This window comes from Neolamprologus brichardi, chromosome 7, assembly GCF_056152115.1.
Source record: "Neolamprologus brichardi isolate AB-2024 chromosome 7, ASM5615211v1, whole genome shotgun sequence".
Classification (NCBI taxonomy): domain Eukaryota; kingdom Metazoa; phylum Chordata; class Actinopteri; order Cichliformes; family Cichlidae; genus Neolamprologus; species Neolamprologus brichardi.
The window spans coordinates 59,346,785-59,363,976 of NC_142110.1; the positions used below are offsets into that span (position 1 = coordinate 59,346,785).

The 17,192-nt window shown below is 38.7% G+C and overlaps 1 protein-coding gene across 2 annotated transcripts in view; it reads right to left on the minus strand.

The window, feature by feature from the left end:
• The window catches only part of LOC102794060 (ras-specific guanine nucleotide-releasing factor RalGPS1-like), an 80,382-nt gene that overhangs the window by 50,592 nt on the left and 12,598 nt on the right, over window positions 1-17,192 (minus strand). For both annotated transcript variants that reach the window (XM_035910594.2, XM_006797324.3), the window contains 4 exons: window positions 16,499-16,603; window positions 10,325-10,375; window positions 4,834-4,917; window positions 2,926-3,015 (listed from right to left, as the gene is read on the minus strand). In XM_035910594.2, coding sequence (XP_035766487.1) covers window positions 2,926-3,015; window positions 4,834-4,917; window positions 10,325-10,375; window positions 16,499-16,603 — 330 coding nt within the window. The remainder of the gene's footprint in view (window positions 1-2,925; window positions 3,016-4,833; window positions 4,918-10,324; window positions 10,376-16,498; window positions 16,604-17,192) is intronic.

Sequence of the window (17,192 nt, forward strand, 5' to 3'; positions counted from 1 at the left end):
ATAGGAATGCGTAAAGTAACTTAGTTTTCCTTTAATTTTAACTGGTTATTAGGCTTTATTAGGCATTATTAGTGATTACCAATTATGGTACTAACTACTAATGAAGAAAAAAAAAAAATACCACACCACAACAAAACAAATTCCAATTATTACTTGGATAAAGTACCAGGATGCGGAGTAAAAATACAATTTTAAAAAAAAGTCTTATTTACAAATTACAAATTATTTAAAGGTTATATTCAACTAAGAATAGCAAAAAAGACAACTTCACCAAAATATGAACACTGAGAAATTTGCTTCTTGAAACATTTGCGCTCATTTTAAATTTAACACCCACTGTGTTATATCACCTTGTCCTTTAAAAAAAAAACTGTACATGTTTAAAGGTCTAAGGGACTGAAGTCCCTCCAAGCTATCTCTGAGTGACAAACAGACAGCTACACACTCTCACATAACTATAGCATTGTTCCCTCATCTTTCACTATAAACATGAGGGGACAATGCTAATCACTGCACCACCGAGACACCCTGCTATATAAATCTTTTTCTCTCCCAAATAAATTTGTATTTTTTGGGAAATAAGATGCGCATACTGACTCACACACAAACTGAGGGACCTTGAAAGTAGCCCTGACCCCCTTAATATACCCTTTGCATATCTTCCACATCTCAACCTCAATGACCCAGGCGGGTAGAGAGGGCCTGGGCGGAGGGCAATTTAAACCGGGCAGCAACAGGGTTAATCATAAAGTCTATCTCAATCTGGACAATTTCTTTGACTCCGTACGGAGAGGAATGCCTTTTGCCGATAGCCAAACCATCTGGCTGTCCTGGCAAGACGGAGTCAAGGTTCGATGGCCAAAAGGTTGTTTTCCTCCTCGGTCCTTAGCAGTGTGGTAGCAAAGGTAGCAGCATCTGCAGATGGGAACGGAGGTCTCACCTTTGATGGCTGGGCAGACAGGCAGCTGATAACTGAGCAATGCTTGAAAGGGTAATAGGCCTGTAGCAGCAGAGGTCATGGAGTTGTGGACGTACTTTACCCATTTTTAGATGGGACTTCCATGTGAACTGGGTGAACTGGGGGGCCCAGTCAGAAATGATGTCATAAGAAATGCAGATAAGTCTAAAAATGTGCTGGGTGAGTTGTTCTGCAATTTCCAGAGCTGATAGGAGTTTAGGAAGAGCAGCAAAATGGACAGCTTTGGAGAACCAGTCTATGCTGAATCTAGGGCTAGGTGAGACCACGGATGACGAGGTGTGGGTAGGGGTTTCAGGAGTCTTACAGGTAGGGAAGTGGAAATTTTGTTTTGAGCACATCTGGGTTGGAACATATTCATAGACATCCTTGGACAAGGATGGCCAGGATGGCAGGTGAATCTTGCAGTCTGGGCACAATGAATTACTTTTAAACTGAACTCTTGTGGGAACATAGAGACTATTTGGGGGTCCTGTAGTGGGGTATGGCTCCCTCTTCTGGGCACTGACGATCTCAGACTTAATCTCCCAGGTTACGGAACCAGCATGAGGACAGAATCATCCTCAGGTGAGCTGTCGGAAGTGGCAAATTGTCTAGACAAGGCGTCTGACAGTGGGCCAGTAGGCTATAGAAATATTAAAGCGTGTAGAGAGCTGACCCACCTGCCTTGATGGGAGTTTAATCTTTTTGCAGTTTACACATAGGCAATATTCTTGTGATCTGTCTAAACAATAAATATATGCTCTGAGCCCACAAGCCAATGCTTCCATTCCCCCAAAGCCAACTTTATGGCCAGCAACTCCCAATCATAGTTTTTCCTTTGCTGGAGTCAGACGATGGGAGAAAAAGGCACACGCATGCATCTTACCAGAATGTTGCTGTGAGAGAACAGCACCCACTTCAGAATCACGCTGCATTGTCAGGAAGTCTGGACTCCCGTGTGAGCTTACAAAGTCCAGACTATCGAAAACGCGAATACGGACTCCCGTACATGAGTGTTTAGAAATGGCCTAAAAGTCTGCAGTCTATTAACTAACCTCAGCTAACAATGTTAGCTCAGTGTCAGGAATCATTCATTAATAGTAATTAAAAAAAATAAAAAATAAATAAATAAATCACACAGCAACAGTACACCAAAGATACTGAAGTTTCGCCCATCCCATTCTTCTTATGAAGTAGTGTTGGAATTAGTAAGAAATGCATTCCTGCCGTGCATTCCATGCATTCGTGCAGTGCTGGCTCTGTTGTGCTGGCTCTGGGTCCATTGTGTAACTGACGCCACCAACATTAACAGGACACTTACATTAGCCTCTTATTGTGTGTTTTGTTTGGGTTTCCAGCAATCAGAATGAGAGAAACTGTATTAATCCCAGATGGAAATTGAGTAAAAAAAAAAAAAAAAGTAAAAGAAAAAAAAAAAAAAAAAAAAAAGAGCAGCAGGTCATGCTCGAACCCAGGCTGGCCGCTCTCAGCCATGCGCCCAACTGCGTTTAACCTTTAGCCTAAATTGGAAATCGGAAAAGACTACCGTGTATTCTGTTTATTTCAATAAAGTAACTGTATTCTGATTACCGCCTATTTAAACGGTAACTGTAATGGAATATAGTTACTCATTTTGTACTTTAAATACATAACGCGAGTATATGTATTCCTCCCCAACACTGTGTGGTAAGTCTATACAAGTACTAGTGGGAAATGGTGGTAATGATGAATATGGTAAATCAATAGTGTGTTGAGCAGGGGTATGGATTAATAAGTGTGTATAAACTTCTTTCAACTACATTTCAGACTTAATGATTGAGAGGTTATTACATGTCATTGACATATAGTGTATGTTGTTTGAGCACATATCTGTGTGAATGTGTATACATATGTGTGTGTACATGTGTATATGCAACTGTGTATATGTTAAATAAAAGGTTGTCATCATCATCATCATCTGAACTCACCTTTGCTATCTTGACAAAGTGACTCAGTATCTCTGCTCGGATTTTCAGCGTCTGGGCAGTTAAGATTTCTCTCACCAGCCAAAAGCTCACCTAAAACACACAAATATAATCTGAAACACAGGCACATGCTCACACACACATACACACAAAACTTCTGAGGATTAAGTCTGTTTATTAAGGATTTTCACGATCCCACAGATTTTGAATGACTCATTAACACACACACACACACACACACTCCAAATTGAAGACAAAAGACAACTACTGATGTATAGTGTATTACTGTAAAATACAATGAAACAACATGAAATTTCTAATATCAAAATGAAGATAATTTTATTTTTAGTCAGTTCTCATGTTGGAGTGTATATTTTTAGATGATACTCTAATAAAAACTAAGAAAATAATTTTGTTAAATATAGGCATACTTTTCATTTTCAAGACCTATTTGCCCTGTCTTCAATTTTGAGGCCTACTCCCCTGGAAGAATTTGAAAATTAAGAGCCAAAATATGCATATATTTAACAAACGTACTTAACTAGTTATAAGCAGAATAGTTACAATAATGTTTGAAAAAAAGTGCAGTGAAAGTTAGCTGGCTGACATTTTTAAATATAATACATCTTGATTTTTAAGAACCTTAAAAAAAAACCTTTTAAAAAAACAAAAACTAAGAGCTCCAAAGGGAAAGAAAGACTCTAGTTTGTGAAAAGTCCATTTCAATGGTAATTACACCAGATCTACCAAGATTAGCAAATGGGGAATATCGAAGGTAAAGTGTTTACTTGACTGTGAATTGTAGTTATAGGTTTTAAATAAGAGAAAAAACAGCATTTATCTTCACCAGTAATGCATCAGAGATTGAATCCATCAGTACTTTTCATACAAAAACAATGATGAAGATGAAATTTGTCATAATTGAAAGAGTGCATCTTCCTGGTTTTAACCCTTTAAGACCTACCATAGAACCAAGTCCGCCAGAGCTTACTTTATATTTTTACATGCTGTAGTGCCATTTTTGGGAGCATTTCAAGTTGCTATACATCAATACAACTGTTATAGCCCAAATTTGAATAATATTTATGCATTAAATCCATAGTAACCACATAAATTGCAAAAAACTGCAATAAACTACAGAAAAATTGAAAATCGTTTTTGTTTTGTTTTTTACATATATTTCTAATTAGAGAAATTTAAGAAGTTGCAAAAAATAGTTTACAACCACAGGAAATTTATTTTGAGTGTCTTCATAGTTTTATTTTTGAGATACACCAATTTTTATATACTGCAGAAAAAACGAAAAACAATCCTATAATGCAAATTTGCAAAGAAAATGTGCATCAAAATAAACTATTTAAAGCAGTGCAATTTGAGTTCTAAGCATCCCAGAAACTATTCAGAAAAGAATAAAGTCAAACATGCAATTTTTGAAAAGCTATATGTGGAAGGAAACTGTGACCTAGCACAAGCTGATGGCATGAGATGTAAGTACAACTCCTCCGGTTTCCTATGCAAAAAAATTATTGCGCTAGCTTACGTGATTCCGGTTCTACAGGGATTTAAAAATAGTCACGCAAAACGGAGCGTGCCAGCTCCGACCGGCTTTAAGGGGTTAACTAATGACCTTTGAGCAGCATCAAGTTTTTTATTAACATCAAAGCCAAGAATGTTCACCATGAGCTTTATAGTTGAAAGAACTATAGTTTAAACTCCCTAGTTTCATTTTCATTTTTTAACTCCATATATTGAACTTAAAAATGCTCAAAAATATTGCGTTCAATATAAAGCTAAAACAAAAGTGGGCCATCAAGTCTGACACCTTAGTATTAATAGATTTGAACCTTGAATGTCCCTACCTGACCAGAAGACTAAAACAAATATGTGCTTTAGAAATCGTATGGTACAAACCTGGTTGAACCGACGTGTGAATGCAACCACATTGGGGGCTAAACTGTGTTTCTCCTTCCCACTCCATCCACAACTAGCCAGCTCCTGCAGAGTAGGAAAGAAGAAAAATTATTTCAGGAATCACCAATAGCACCTGGAGTGTGGTTGCTGACACTACATATATATTTATGCATTTTACTAAACTGACAAGGAATGATCACACCACATTATTCGTGGTCAGCAACACTTGTGAAACTAGGAATATATGGGATTCCCCTGCTGCAAAAAAAACCTGGCATTTAGGGTGTTTTCACACAGGTTTAACTGGATTTTTCCCCATCAAACTTTGTTCAGGTGGTTATTGCTTTGTTAGTCAGCCTCTTAGGCTTTGCTGCTGTGTTTGAAAACAGATCCTCATGTCATTCTATGAAAGTTAGACATTTTTCATTGTCTCAAATACAGTTGATTAAAGCAGGGAATAAGAATAATTTTCCCATTTTGTGCGGTATCATCTGCTTTTTCAAGGAGTTCAAGTGACACTCTAATTTTCCACTATGAAGCTGTCCAGATTAGTTATAGTTGATGCGATGACTCTGACCTCTTTACCAGGACCTTTATCAGTATCATGGATTGTTTTCATTTTACCCAATATGTGTCTGTTCCCCACACACAGTAAAGGACAGATACTGGAGCTTGTTTTTACTTTGGGTTTCAGAGTGGCATTTGTTCTGAGGAAGTTTTTACTTCATTCTTTCTTTTTAAGTTCTCTCTCCTTGTGTCTTCGTCTCCTGTTAGCTCTCACATCCTAAATCTCTTTTCTGCATTTAAATTATTCTGATTCTTTTAATTTATATTTATATCCTTTTAATGATGTTGATCTCTCAACAAATTCATTATCATTATGTTTGCAATGACCCTTGTTGTAGTTTTTTTTCTTTTCTTTTTTTGTTACTCTGGAAGTCAACCATCTCTTTTTCTTGCTTACATTCCGAAAGAGGTCATTTCTGCTGGACCTTTCCACAAAGCTCCTCACCTCACCCTGTATTCCAATTCCACTCCACTCTTTATACACCCAATCACTGCAGTGTCAAAGAACTTCTGCAGGTGGTATGTTTTACTCCTATACTGGAAATCTGCAATCCACATCAGTAAACAGGAATGGAGACACGACTGTTCTCTATGGTGCCAGCATTACTAACCACCACGTCAGACAGGGTGCCCCTAGCTGCACCAACCGAGGCCTATCTGATATATATATACAGCAATCCAGGAGACATTAGAAGCGGTGAAATCCATTGTGAGCTTCTTCTCACTCATCTTCTCACTATTCAGGTGAGAATGAGTATTCTGTAATAGGTAAATAACAGCATCATTCACCCCCACAAGAGGATGATAAGCAAACTGAAGAGATTCAAGATCATGTAAGCTAAGCCAGCCAAGAACCAGTCTCTCCAACACCTGCATGACATGTGACATCGTGATAAAGATTTATAAAGAAGGAATCGCTTTCTTTGGTACCAGCACAAAACATGATGTCTAACACTGGTACCTTTTTCTGTAAAAGACTCAAGTTGAAGAGTTGCTGCAGGATGCCAGGCAGCTGGGTAGCACATCAACTTAGGAACTTTGGAATGATGCGATCATTCCTGAGCCTTGGCTTGGTCTAACCTTTCCAGCTGTCTTCCCACCTGGCCAACTGTGACAGTCGTGTTGAGAACTGTATAATGGGCTGAGGGCATGTTAAGGCTGTATTTAGTGTTTAGGGTCAACAGGGATTCAAATACTAAACCTGTTGAAAAACAAATTCATTTCACTGACTCTGTCCAGGATGCCCCCCTGCAGCTGTTGATCTTTTGGGTTTAGGCCAGTAACATTCCAAGTCAGCAGTAAGACAACTTCAACACTTGGACATGGATTGATCTACCCAATAGGCAGCTCAAACCCAATAGGCAGATCAAACCATTCCAGGTGTTTGCATAGAAGGTCATATTTAAATAAACTTTAATAGATTTCTAGTAAGTCTAAAATTAACTCACTGAAAGTACAAAGGCTAAGTTATAGTATACACTATCAGTGAAAAATGCAGCAATTTTATTGAAAAAGTTAAAGTCAAAGTGAAAGTTACAATATTTTCATGTGATTGTTTTTCGCTATATATATTCTTATTCTCATCATTCTCTTCATTTTTGTACAATGGGAGGAGACAAATCATCCATCTTTTATACAGCCATAGAATAGAGTAGAATGTCTTTATTGTCACTATACAGTTGTACAATGAGATACATTGTACAGGGCAGTTTGTTATGCTGTGTGAAGAAGTGGCTTCACAAAACAACAGTCCTTCTGATGTCTTACTCGCAACTACAAGTTATCCATTTTGATAGCCAGAGAACTTAGATTCTCCACAATCACCAAAGGGATCAAGGGTTTATATTTTATATTTCCTTCTTGCTTTGGCTCTTGGTCTGGATTGGCATGCGCAACATCTCCTCTCAAGTTCCAGTAGGATGACTGATATAGGTCTAGGTAGTAGATGGGTTTTTGGAGAGTGGTAGCTGCTGGTCCGCTGCTGCAAGTGTCAGTAGCAGCTTGGGATCATTGCCACTGTCAGATATCATGATAGAGCCACTCCATTCAGCATGACCCCCTACCATTAAAAGCATTTTAAAAAGACTATAAAAACCTACTTTTAAAGACAAGATTAGCCACAACTATAAAATAAAAAAATTAAAATAAAAATACAAAGAAACTAAGGAAGCTGCTGCAACGGGCTCCTACTCTCAACGTGCCACTCACCAAGTATTCAGATCCATGTTTAATTAGATCTGGATATGTGGACAGATGTAGAGATTAACTGCTGGAAAGTCCTAAATGCTTTGCTCAAAGTATTTAAAACACAGATGAATCAACAGTTGCAACCTGAAATTTTTGCTTCACTTCTCTCATGGCAGATGCATGTGTGGAGAGTTCTCTAAGTCTTGGATTTCATTAACCCCAGGCTTATTTTTCAGGCTGTGTACTGCTCCGCTTGCACTGTGCCTCAATAGTTGTGCAGCCCATATACCAACAGTCAGCAATGAAGCCCAGTGATTTTAACATTCCAGCATTCCAAGGGAGCTTTTACTTTGACTTAACACTTTCTGTCACACATACACTCACTATGATGGATGCACTAGGGGCAATTTGGGTCAGAGAATCTTTCTCCAAGCAAACTTTAGCATGTGAACTTGAGGAGCTCCAGGACTAAACTAACATTTGATTGGTAGACTACCCACTGTACTACCTCAGCCACATGCAACTGAATAATTGAAAAATGAACAACGAATGACAACTACTTTGTTAAGAACCCCACCATATTCAGCTCAAGACCCAAATGCGTTATGGAAAAAGAAGGTGACCCAAGAGAAGCCTTTGTTGTCCAAAAATTACATCCATCCAAAACTACAGTTTACCAGAAAGCATAAAGACTGACCAGACTTTCTGTCAAAGATGGAATTGTCTGACCAATATAGTAGAGATAACTGGCACAAACCAAAGACAGATTTCAATGAAGAAGCAGATGCATGGTGGAGGAAGTGTTCTGCTTTTGCTGTATTAGAGATTGGGCAGTTTGTGGTTTCTAATTTCCATTTGAATTCTGTAACACTTCAAAAGCAGTGGTGCAAAATAATGACGTCGTCTGTCTGAAACTTGAAGTTGGAAGAGAAATAGATCCTAACCTAGCACTAGAAAATTTCTCCAAGGAATATATCAAAAAGAAGAATTTGAGGGTTATGTAATAGCCTAATTAAAGCCCAGATTTGAAACAACAGATCTGAACCTGGAGGACTACAGTTCAACTAGTCAATACCAGAGACTGGTGATTAATTATGCAAAAAGCCTTCAAGAATGTATTTTTCCAAAGGGAGCAATACATTATGCAGCAATGACAAACTTATATATATTCAGTCCTTAATAACTTACTGCCATGTCAAAATCTATCAACAAATATCTTACAAATGCATAATATCTACAACAAAAAGCATATGCTTTGCTCCACACACTCATGGTAATCCTTTTGCATTTCCAAACATGGAGGACAATCCAGGTTCAGCTGACTGGAGCAGCTGTGAAGACCATCTTGAGCAGAAATACTTGTAATCAGTGAATGAGGAGGAGCAGCTCTCTGAGGGGCCTCCTGCATGTTGGTTTTTCACCTTTTTTTAATGATAGAGAAAGATGGCTTTCAATGAAGCGCAGTAAAGGTTTGTCTGGCCAAGAGTCACACCACTGAGTGCTAGGGATGGGTACCGGTATCCGGGGCCATGATGGCACCGGCTCTGAGATAAACGGTAGTAACCAGACCGAAAAGCAGCGCACATTTCGGTGCTTCTTTTTGGTGCTTTTTTTTCCTGAGATGTCATACACTTTAGATTCTAGCCAATCATTTTACGTTTCCGAAAATAGTAGGCGGGCCCAGGTACGTACGTTCTTTTAGAGCAGAGCTACAGATTAAAAATGCCTAAGGCGAAGCGGTCAAAAGTCTGGCTGTACTTCACAGCAAAAGATGCAAACTCAGCAGCCTGCAACAAGTGCTTTAAGGTGATACTGTGATACTGAGCAAAGGAGGTAACACCTCAAATCCGATGAAACACCTGGCGACGCATAGCGTTTTTTTAAAAGCCGAGAAATGCACCGTATTTGATAGATTGCTGCGAGACCTCACACCGTGCACATCTACTGCAGGTGTGGTGCCTGTTATCGGACCCGGAGTTAGCAACAACCCCCCAAAACCCGAAGAGGACAGTCCTGGCCCCTAGCCCTGCCAGTATAGCAGAAATGATGACGGATGATGCTGCCGTTCTTCTCTGCGTGAGTAGCTTAGTGTTGTTCGTGTGTAATTTAAGTTGAGTGAACTAGCAAACACCGTCGTAGTTACATGGCAGATACTCCCTTCACCCTGGCCAAAAAGGCTAAAATGACCAAAGACAAAGTGGGAAACAGCTAAACATGAGAGGTTTTTGGATAAAGTTTTTTTTTTTTCCATTGATTAAGCACTGCTTCCAGCCAAGAATGATACCATATATGCCCTATAGCTGCAGAAAGGCTAACATTGTTATCTTTTTACAAAAAAACAGCTGAACATGAGAGGTTTTTGGACAAATTTTGTGTTCTCTATACTTTAAGCACCGGTTTGAGCACCGTTTAAGCACCGGCACCGTTTCAAAAGTACCGGTTTGGCACTGGTATCGGATAAAACCTAAACGATACCCATCCCTACTGAGTGCACTGTTATTGCCACTGTATAGGTGATACCATTTAGCAATCATAATCATATTGCCCAAGAACAGTGTTCATATTCCATGGGACTGTTATACATCTAAGCTCATAGAAATTAATCAGAAACTGCTTGAAGAATTCAGTAATAATCAACTATTAGGCTTATGACACTCCACAGTTGGCATTGAGAATGAAACTGTGAAATGATTTTTAGAAGACTACCCACCACTTTAACATCACAAGCATTTCTTACCTCTGGTTGTATGGCTTTAAACACTGGTGCATCCATCAGGGTGATTTGACTCTGAAAAAAAAAAAGAGTTATATAGACATATACACACACACACACCAAGTCCAATTAAAATTATATAATGGACATGGACATAATGTTTAGACTCTTGGCTTTCATTTGAGGGTATCCACATTCAACTGGATTATGGGTTTAGGAGTTTCACCTCCTTGACATGTGCCACCCTCTTTTTAAAGAGACCAAAAGTAATTGCAAATAATTGAAACTTAAAGGCTATTTTATGGGCAGGTATGGGTAATTCCTTCATTATGTTATTGCCAATTAAGCAGATAAAAGCCCTGTAATTGTTTTGAGGTGTGGTGCTTGCAGTTGATAGATTTGGAAGATTGTGCTATGAATGGACAACACGCGGTAAAAGGAGTTCTCCCTGCAGGTAAAACAAGCCATCCTTAAGCAGCGAAAACAGAAAAGAAAAAAAAACATCAGAGAAACTGCCACATCATTAGGAGTGGAAAAATCTACAATTCTCAGTACATCCTGAGAAAGAAGGAAAGCACTGTTGAACTCAGCAATGCAAAAAGACGTCCTGGACATCCACGGAAGACAACAGTGGTGGATGATCGGAGAATCATTTCCATAATGAAGAGAGACCCCTTCACAACAGCCAAGGAGGTAGACGGATCAATATACAAGTCTACCACAAAGAGAAGACTCATGATCCAAAGCATACCACATCAGAGGTAGTGTGATGGCTTGGACGTGCGTGGCTGCCAGTGGCACTGGGACACTACCGTTTATTGATGATGTGACACAAAACAGAAGCAGCCAAACTAATTCTTAGTTGTTCTGGGAAATACTGTCTGCAGCAAAATGCAGTCAAATTGATTGGACGGCATTTCCTGATACAGATGGATAATGACCCAAAACATACAGCCAAAGCAACCCAGGAGTTTATTAAAGCAAAGAAGTGGAATATTCTTAAATGGTCAAGTTAGTCACCTGATCTTAACCCAACTGAGCATGCATTTTGAAGACTAAACTTCGGACAAAAAGGCCTACAAACAGGCGGAGCTTTAAAAAGGAGGAAACCCACCATCTGGTGATGTCCATGAGTTCAATACTTCATGCTGTCACTGGCAACAAATGGGTTTTCAACCAAGTATTAGAAATGAACATTTTATTTTCAGTTATCGAATTTGTCCAATTATTTTTGAGCACCTGAAATGAAGGAATTGTTTTAGAAAATGCTCTAGGTCATCACATTTTTATGCAGTCTTTTTGTTCAACCCACTGAATTAAAGCTGAAGGTCTGCAGTTTAACTGGAGTCGAAGATGTTTCATTTAAAATTCATTGTGGTAATTTAGAGAACCAAAATGAGGAAAAAAAGTTGTCTCTGTCCAAATATTTATGGACCTAACTGTAGTGCTACAGAAGAAGAATAGGCATAAAGAGAGTAACATTTCTACATGACAGTTTCTACAACATCTCTATCAACTCAAAAAATATCAGCAAAGACATGGACTGTTCGTGCGCAGTTTGTCACACAGTGTTTTGCTAACTATAGGTCCAGCTGCTAAAGGTCCAGAGAGAGAAAAAAAATCAGTTACTTCACTCAGAGATGGAGAAACATAAGAAAAGACAGGAGAGAAGGGGAAGAAGAGAGGTTACATTTAAAGGTAAGGCCTCCTCAGTGACACTTAACACATAAACTGCAGATTTAAAGATTACAAGTAATGTTGCATTAAAATTCTGGGTACTTTTTTGCAGGATTAGCTTAACTTTAATGTAGTGAATTCACATCGAAAAACTGTGTTGGACTGATACACAGTGGCTGTGGTGGTCAGTGTTAGGTAGCAGAGATTAATTTACATTTAAACTGATGACGCGTAGATTCTTTCACTGAATTCACTCATTATGTTGTTATGTATGTTGTTGTATGCTGTTGGTGTAGGAAATGGAACTCAGCAGAGATAGCTGTCACACAGCTGCTTAGATCTTGTTGAATTCAGTTGTGAAAATTCACAAACAGCAACAGGTCAGCTGATAACAGCTTCTCTACTAAGGAAACCTATTGGAGCTCACAATATAAATTATTGTAAGCTGTTAGTATTTTCTCCAAGCTGCGCCGCTACAAAAGATCTTAGTCTTGCCCACCTGCTAAATCTCACTGTAACCGTTCACTGTTTCTATTTTGTAGTGGAGGCAACAGAAGACATTTTTTTTTTTTTATTATCTTTTTTTAAATTCTGCTTGTGTTCCTAAATAACAGATTTAAACTGAGTACATTCATTAGAATTAGAATTTAGATTCAAAAAACATTTGAATTCTCATGTACTAATATCATACTTATATATAAGTATATTAATAAAGCAGAATGTCCAGTTGGCTGTGCATAAAAACAGATTATACTTTTTACTTTGAGTAGATTACTTGTTCACTTTTACTTGAGGAAAGAGGTTAAATCAATGCTTCAACTTTAACTGGAGTATTTTTTAACACAGGTATTTAAGCTGCAGACGAGGGGTGATGCAGTAGGTTCAGGGCAGTGCTAGTTGGGGCTGATTGGTGCTGCTAGTAATAACTGTCTAATCTTGCTTCTTCTATTTAATAGAATGCTGAGACAAAGGCAAGCAAAGCTGCAGAGTGGAAGCAGTATCCTAGTCAAATGCCCAAACCAGCTCAAGTGGCACTTTTCAATGTGGAGGAGTAGTATCTCCACTTTGATCCTCTCTCTGATGGCTGAACCCCTCATCTCTAAGGGAGAAATAGGGTGAGGAGAAAGCTTACCGTTTATATCCACAGCCCTGTTCGTTAGCTCACTACCAAAGCCTGTGACCACTGGTGAAAGTGTGAACATAGGTTGACCAATAACACAACAACTTCGCTTTTACGCTCCTGTCTCTCTTCTCCGTGGCGGATTGGTGTAGCATGTGCATAACTGCAGCCTCGGCCCCAGTCCATCTCTCCCCTCACACATGAACAAGACTCCAAGCTACTTAAACTCCTCTACTTGGAACAGCAATGTCTCTGACCCGGAGTGGGCACTCCACTCCACCCTTTTCTGGCTGAAGACTCTGAGTTTCTAATTCTCATACCTGCCACTTCACACTCTGCTGAGGACTGCTCCAGTGTAAGATAGAGACCACAACCTGATGAAACGAATAGGACTACATCATCTGCAAAAAACAGAGATGAGATTCTGAGGTCACCAAGGCAGATGCCTTTCACCGGTTGGCTACACACCTAGATATTCTGTTTATAAAAATTATAAACAGAATTGGTGAAAAAGGGCAACTCTGGTGGAGTTCAATACCCACTAGAAATGAGTTAGACTTATTGCCAGCAATGTGGACAAAGCTCTCACTGCAGCTGTACAGGGACCAAATGGCTCATAACAATGGGCCAAACACCGTATACTCCAGCACCACCCCCCACGGGATACCCTGAGGGATATGGTTGAATTCCTTTTACAAGTCTATAAAACACATGTAGGAATACACCATTCTTAAAGATTGGAACCACCACCTCAGTCTGCCAATCCTGAGACAATGGCCCAGATTGCCATAAGCGCTGCAGAGGTGTGTCCACCAATACAGCCCTATAACATCCAGAGAATTCAGGAATTTAGGGTTAATTTCATTAACCAAGGCAACCAAGGTGTTGTTTAACTACCTGAGTGACTCTGCCATTCAGACTCAATGTCCTCAGCCTCCTTCAGAACACTATTAAAGTTCTGCCAGAGGTGAGAGTTGAACATCTTGTGGTCAGGGGCTTCTGCCAGGTGTTCCCAATGCACCCTCGCTATGTTTTGGTGTGCCATGTCTGTCCAGCGTCCTCCCTTGCCACCTGATCCAACTCACCACATGTGGTGATCAGCTGACAGTTCAGCTCCTCCTTCATCTAAGTGTCCAGAACATTATGGCCAGAGATCTAGTGCCACGTACACTTATTGACATCTTTATGTTCAAATATTGTGTTCATTATTGACAAAGTCCAATAAGAGAAAACCACTGAGGTTCAAATCAGGAAGTCCATTTCTCCCAAATGGAATACAGTCAAGAACCCCACCCAGCAACGCCAAGAAGGCTGAATACTCTGAACCATCATTCTGCACATAAGCACAAACGACAGTCAGGACTCATTCCTTGGCCTGAAGATACAGGGAAACAACCTTCTCGGCCCACTGGAGAAAACAGAGTCCATCCAGTCTCCAGAAGACTTCCAGAGCCCTCACTATGCATTGAGGCAAGCCTGATTATATCAAGCTGGTATCGACCTCAGGCACTAGCTAAGGCTCCTTACCCACCAGAGAGGCGACGTTCCATGTCCCAATTACCAGCCCCAATAGCTGGGGGGGAATCAGTCTCCCAGGGCTTCCAACCTTGACCGCCGCCCAGCAGGTGGGTGGTGGGTGTACAGTAGGTATTCCTTATTCACAAATGGAAAAATCTTGGAACAGTTGTTGGCCTACTAAAATTATTCTAAGAGCACATTAGTGATTCAAGAGGTTACCAAAGCACCTAAAATAACATTTAAAGAACTGCAGGATTCAATTGTCTCAGTTAAGGTCAGTCTTCATGAATCAAACAGTAACAAAGAGACCAAGCAAAGATGTCATCCATGGAAGAGTGCCAAAGTGAAAAACCACAAGTGACCACAAACACAAACGTTTGTCTCACATTTTCTAAAAAACATCTTGACAAAACCTAAGACTTTTGGGAAAATATTCTGTAGACTAACAAGACAAAAGCTTAACTTTCTGGAAGGTTTGTGTCCCATTACATTTGGCATGAAACTAAGAGCATGTCATAAAAAGATGATCATACCAACAGTAAAACATGGTGGTGGTAGTGTGATGGTTCTGGGGCTGCTTTGCTGCACCTTTGTTGGATGACTTGCCTTAACTGATGAAACCATGAATTCTGCTCTCTACCAGAACATCCTGAAAGACAATGTCCAGCTATCAGTTTATACCCTGAAGCATCATTTTCATCCAGAAAATGATTCGGAACACATCACTAAATCTACCTCTGAATGACTCCAAAAAAAATGAATTACTCAATTTAAAAAAATAAAATAGAGATTTATGAGTGACCTAGCCAAAGTCCTGAGTTTAATCCAATTGAGATGCTTAGGCATGACCATAAACGGGCTGATAATGCTTGAAAACCTTCTAAAGTGGCTAAAGTATAACAATTCTGCTAAGATGAGTGAGCTAAAATTCCTTAACAGCAATGTGTAAGACTCCTTACCAGTTATTGTAAATACCTGATTGCAGTTGTTGCTCCAAAGGGTGGCACAAGGAGATTTAGGGAGGGAATTACTTTTTTTAATACAGTGCCAGATAGGTTTGGATAGCTTTTTACCTGTAATTGTACAGTACCTACATGATGTTTTTATTCATTTATTTATTTGTATTATTTTTGAAAACCTTAATTAATAATGAAAACTTTAACGGAAAAGCATGTTTTGTCCTATTTTAAATTTATTTATGTTAACATGGCACAGATGTTTTACTTTGTTTCCAGCATATCATTTAGTCCATAGCAGGATGCTTTAAAAATCCAGTGTACCAAAAGAGTTTGGAAAATAAAATCTATCACAATCATGTTTGATTTAGGGCTTGGATTTTAATTTCAACGACTTTTGCTTCCAGCAATTATAAAAATAAATTAACCAGGATAAAAGGGTTAGTCTTTACTGTTCATTCTGTATTCCTTTCCTTCAGATCCACCCACTTTTGACCAGGTCAAGACAAGATGACCAAAGGAGATGACTCTTTCTGTTATATTTTTTTTTTTTCAATTAAATTACACTCAAAGTTATAGAAGCTCTGCTGTAGTAAAAGAAAAAAAAATCTGAAGTCCAACTTGAATTCCGAGTAACAGCAAATTATTTTTAATGTTAAGCTAAGCTAATTTTATTGTTGAGCTAATTACTCATGTTAACCAAGTATCATCCAAAATTATCATTATGTTCTTTGGTATAATCAATTAGCTTAGGCTGCCACCTAAAAATTTGAAAATAACGTTAAATTGCAAGGTTTTTAAAGAAAATGTACTTAAATTAAATTTATATGCCATTTACTATCATCTATTCCATAATATCTATTCCATGATATTCTCTTATAGAAGTTATTCATTAACCACATAAACTAATTTAATCAACATACTTACAGCAAACTCCTCAGGCGTCACCTTAAGCACATCAAAGACGACCGCATCGTAGCTCTTGGCGTAGTTCACATAAGGTCCTTGCAGAGAGTCAGAGCTGCTGCTGGCCTGACAGAAACAAATTTCACCATCAATCTATCACAGAATAACTCAAGATACAATAGTATCACAATTCATGCAAGACAATCCTCTGATTTGTAACTAAAATATTTTACGTTTTACTGTGCCAGATTAGGCAACTGTGATTTGCTGCCAGCCATACTTGTGTGGTAAGTTGTTTCTTCACTGTTTCACGGTAAGAATGAAAAAAGTAGTGACTTTGGTTAGGAATGTCAAAAATTAATACATAATAATTGATACCAAAATGACCATCAGATTAAATACTCCTTTACAACAATACCAATAGTGCTCTTTACATTCTTCAGTAGACACAGATTGCAGTGGAAATGCCCCCCAAATTATCCTCAATTATCCACTATAAATATATACAGGTATAGGGATCAATAAAGTATTCTGATTCTGATACAGTACATGTGCAGTACATTTTTGCATATCAATATTATTAATGTTAATATTTTTTAAAGAAGTATTTACAAATGTATTATCAACACAAATCATATGATGAGTAAAACTTGATGCTCTGTCGAAGAAAGTACTTCTGATGCTTAAACAAATAAAATAATAAACTTTTCTCTGT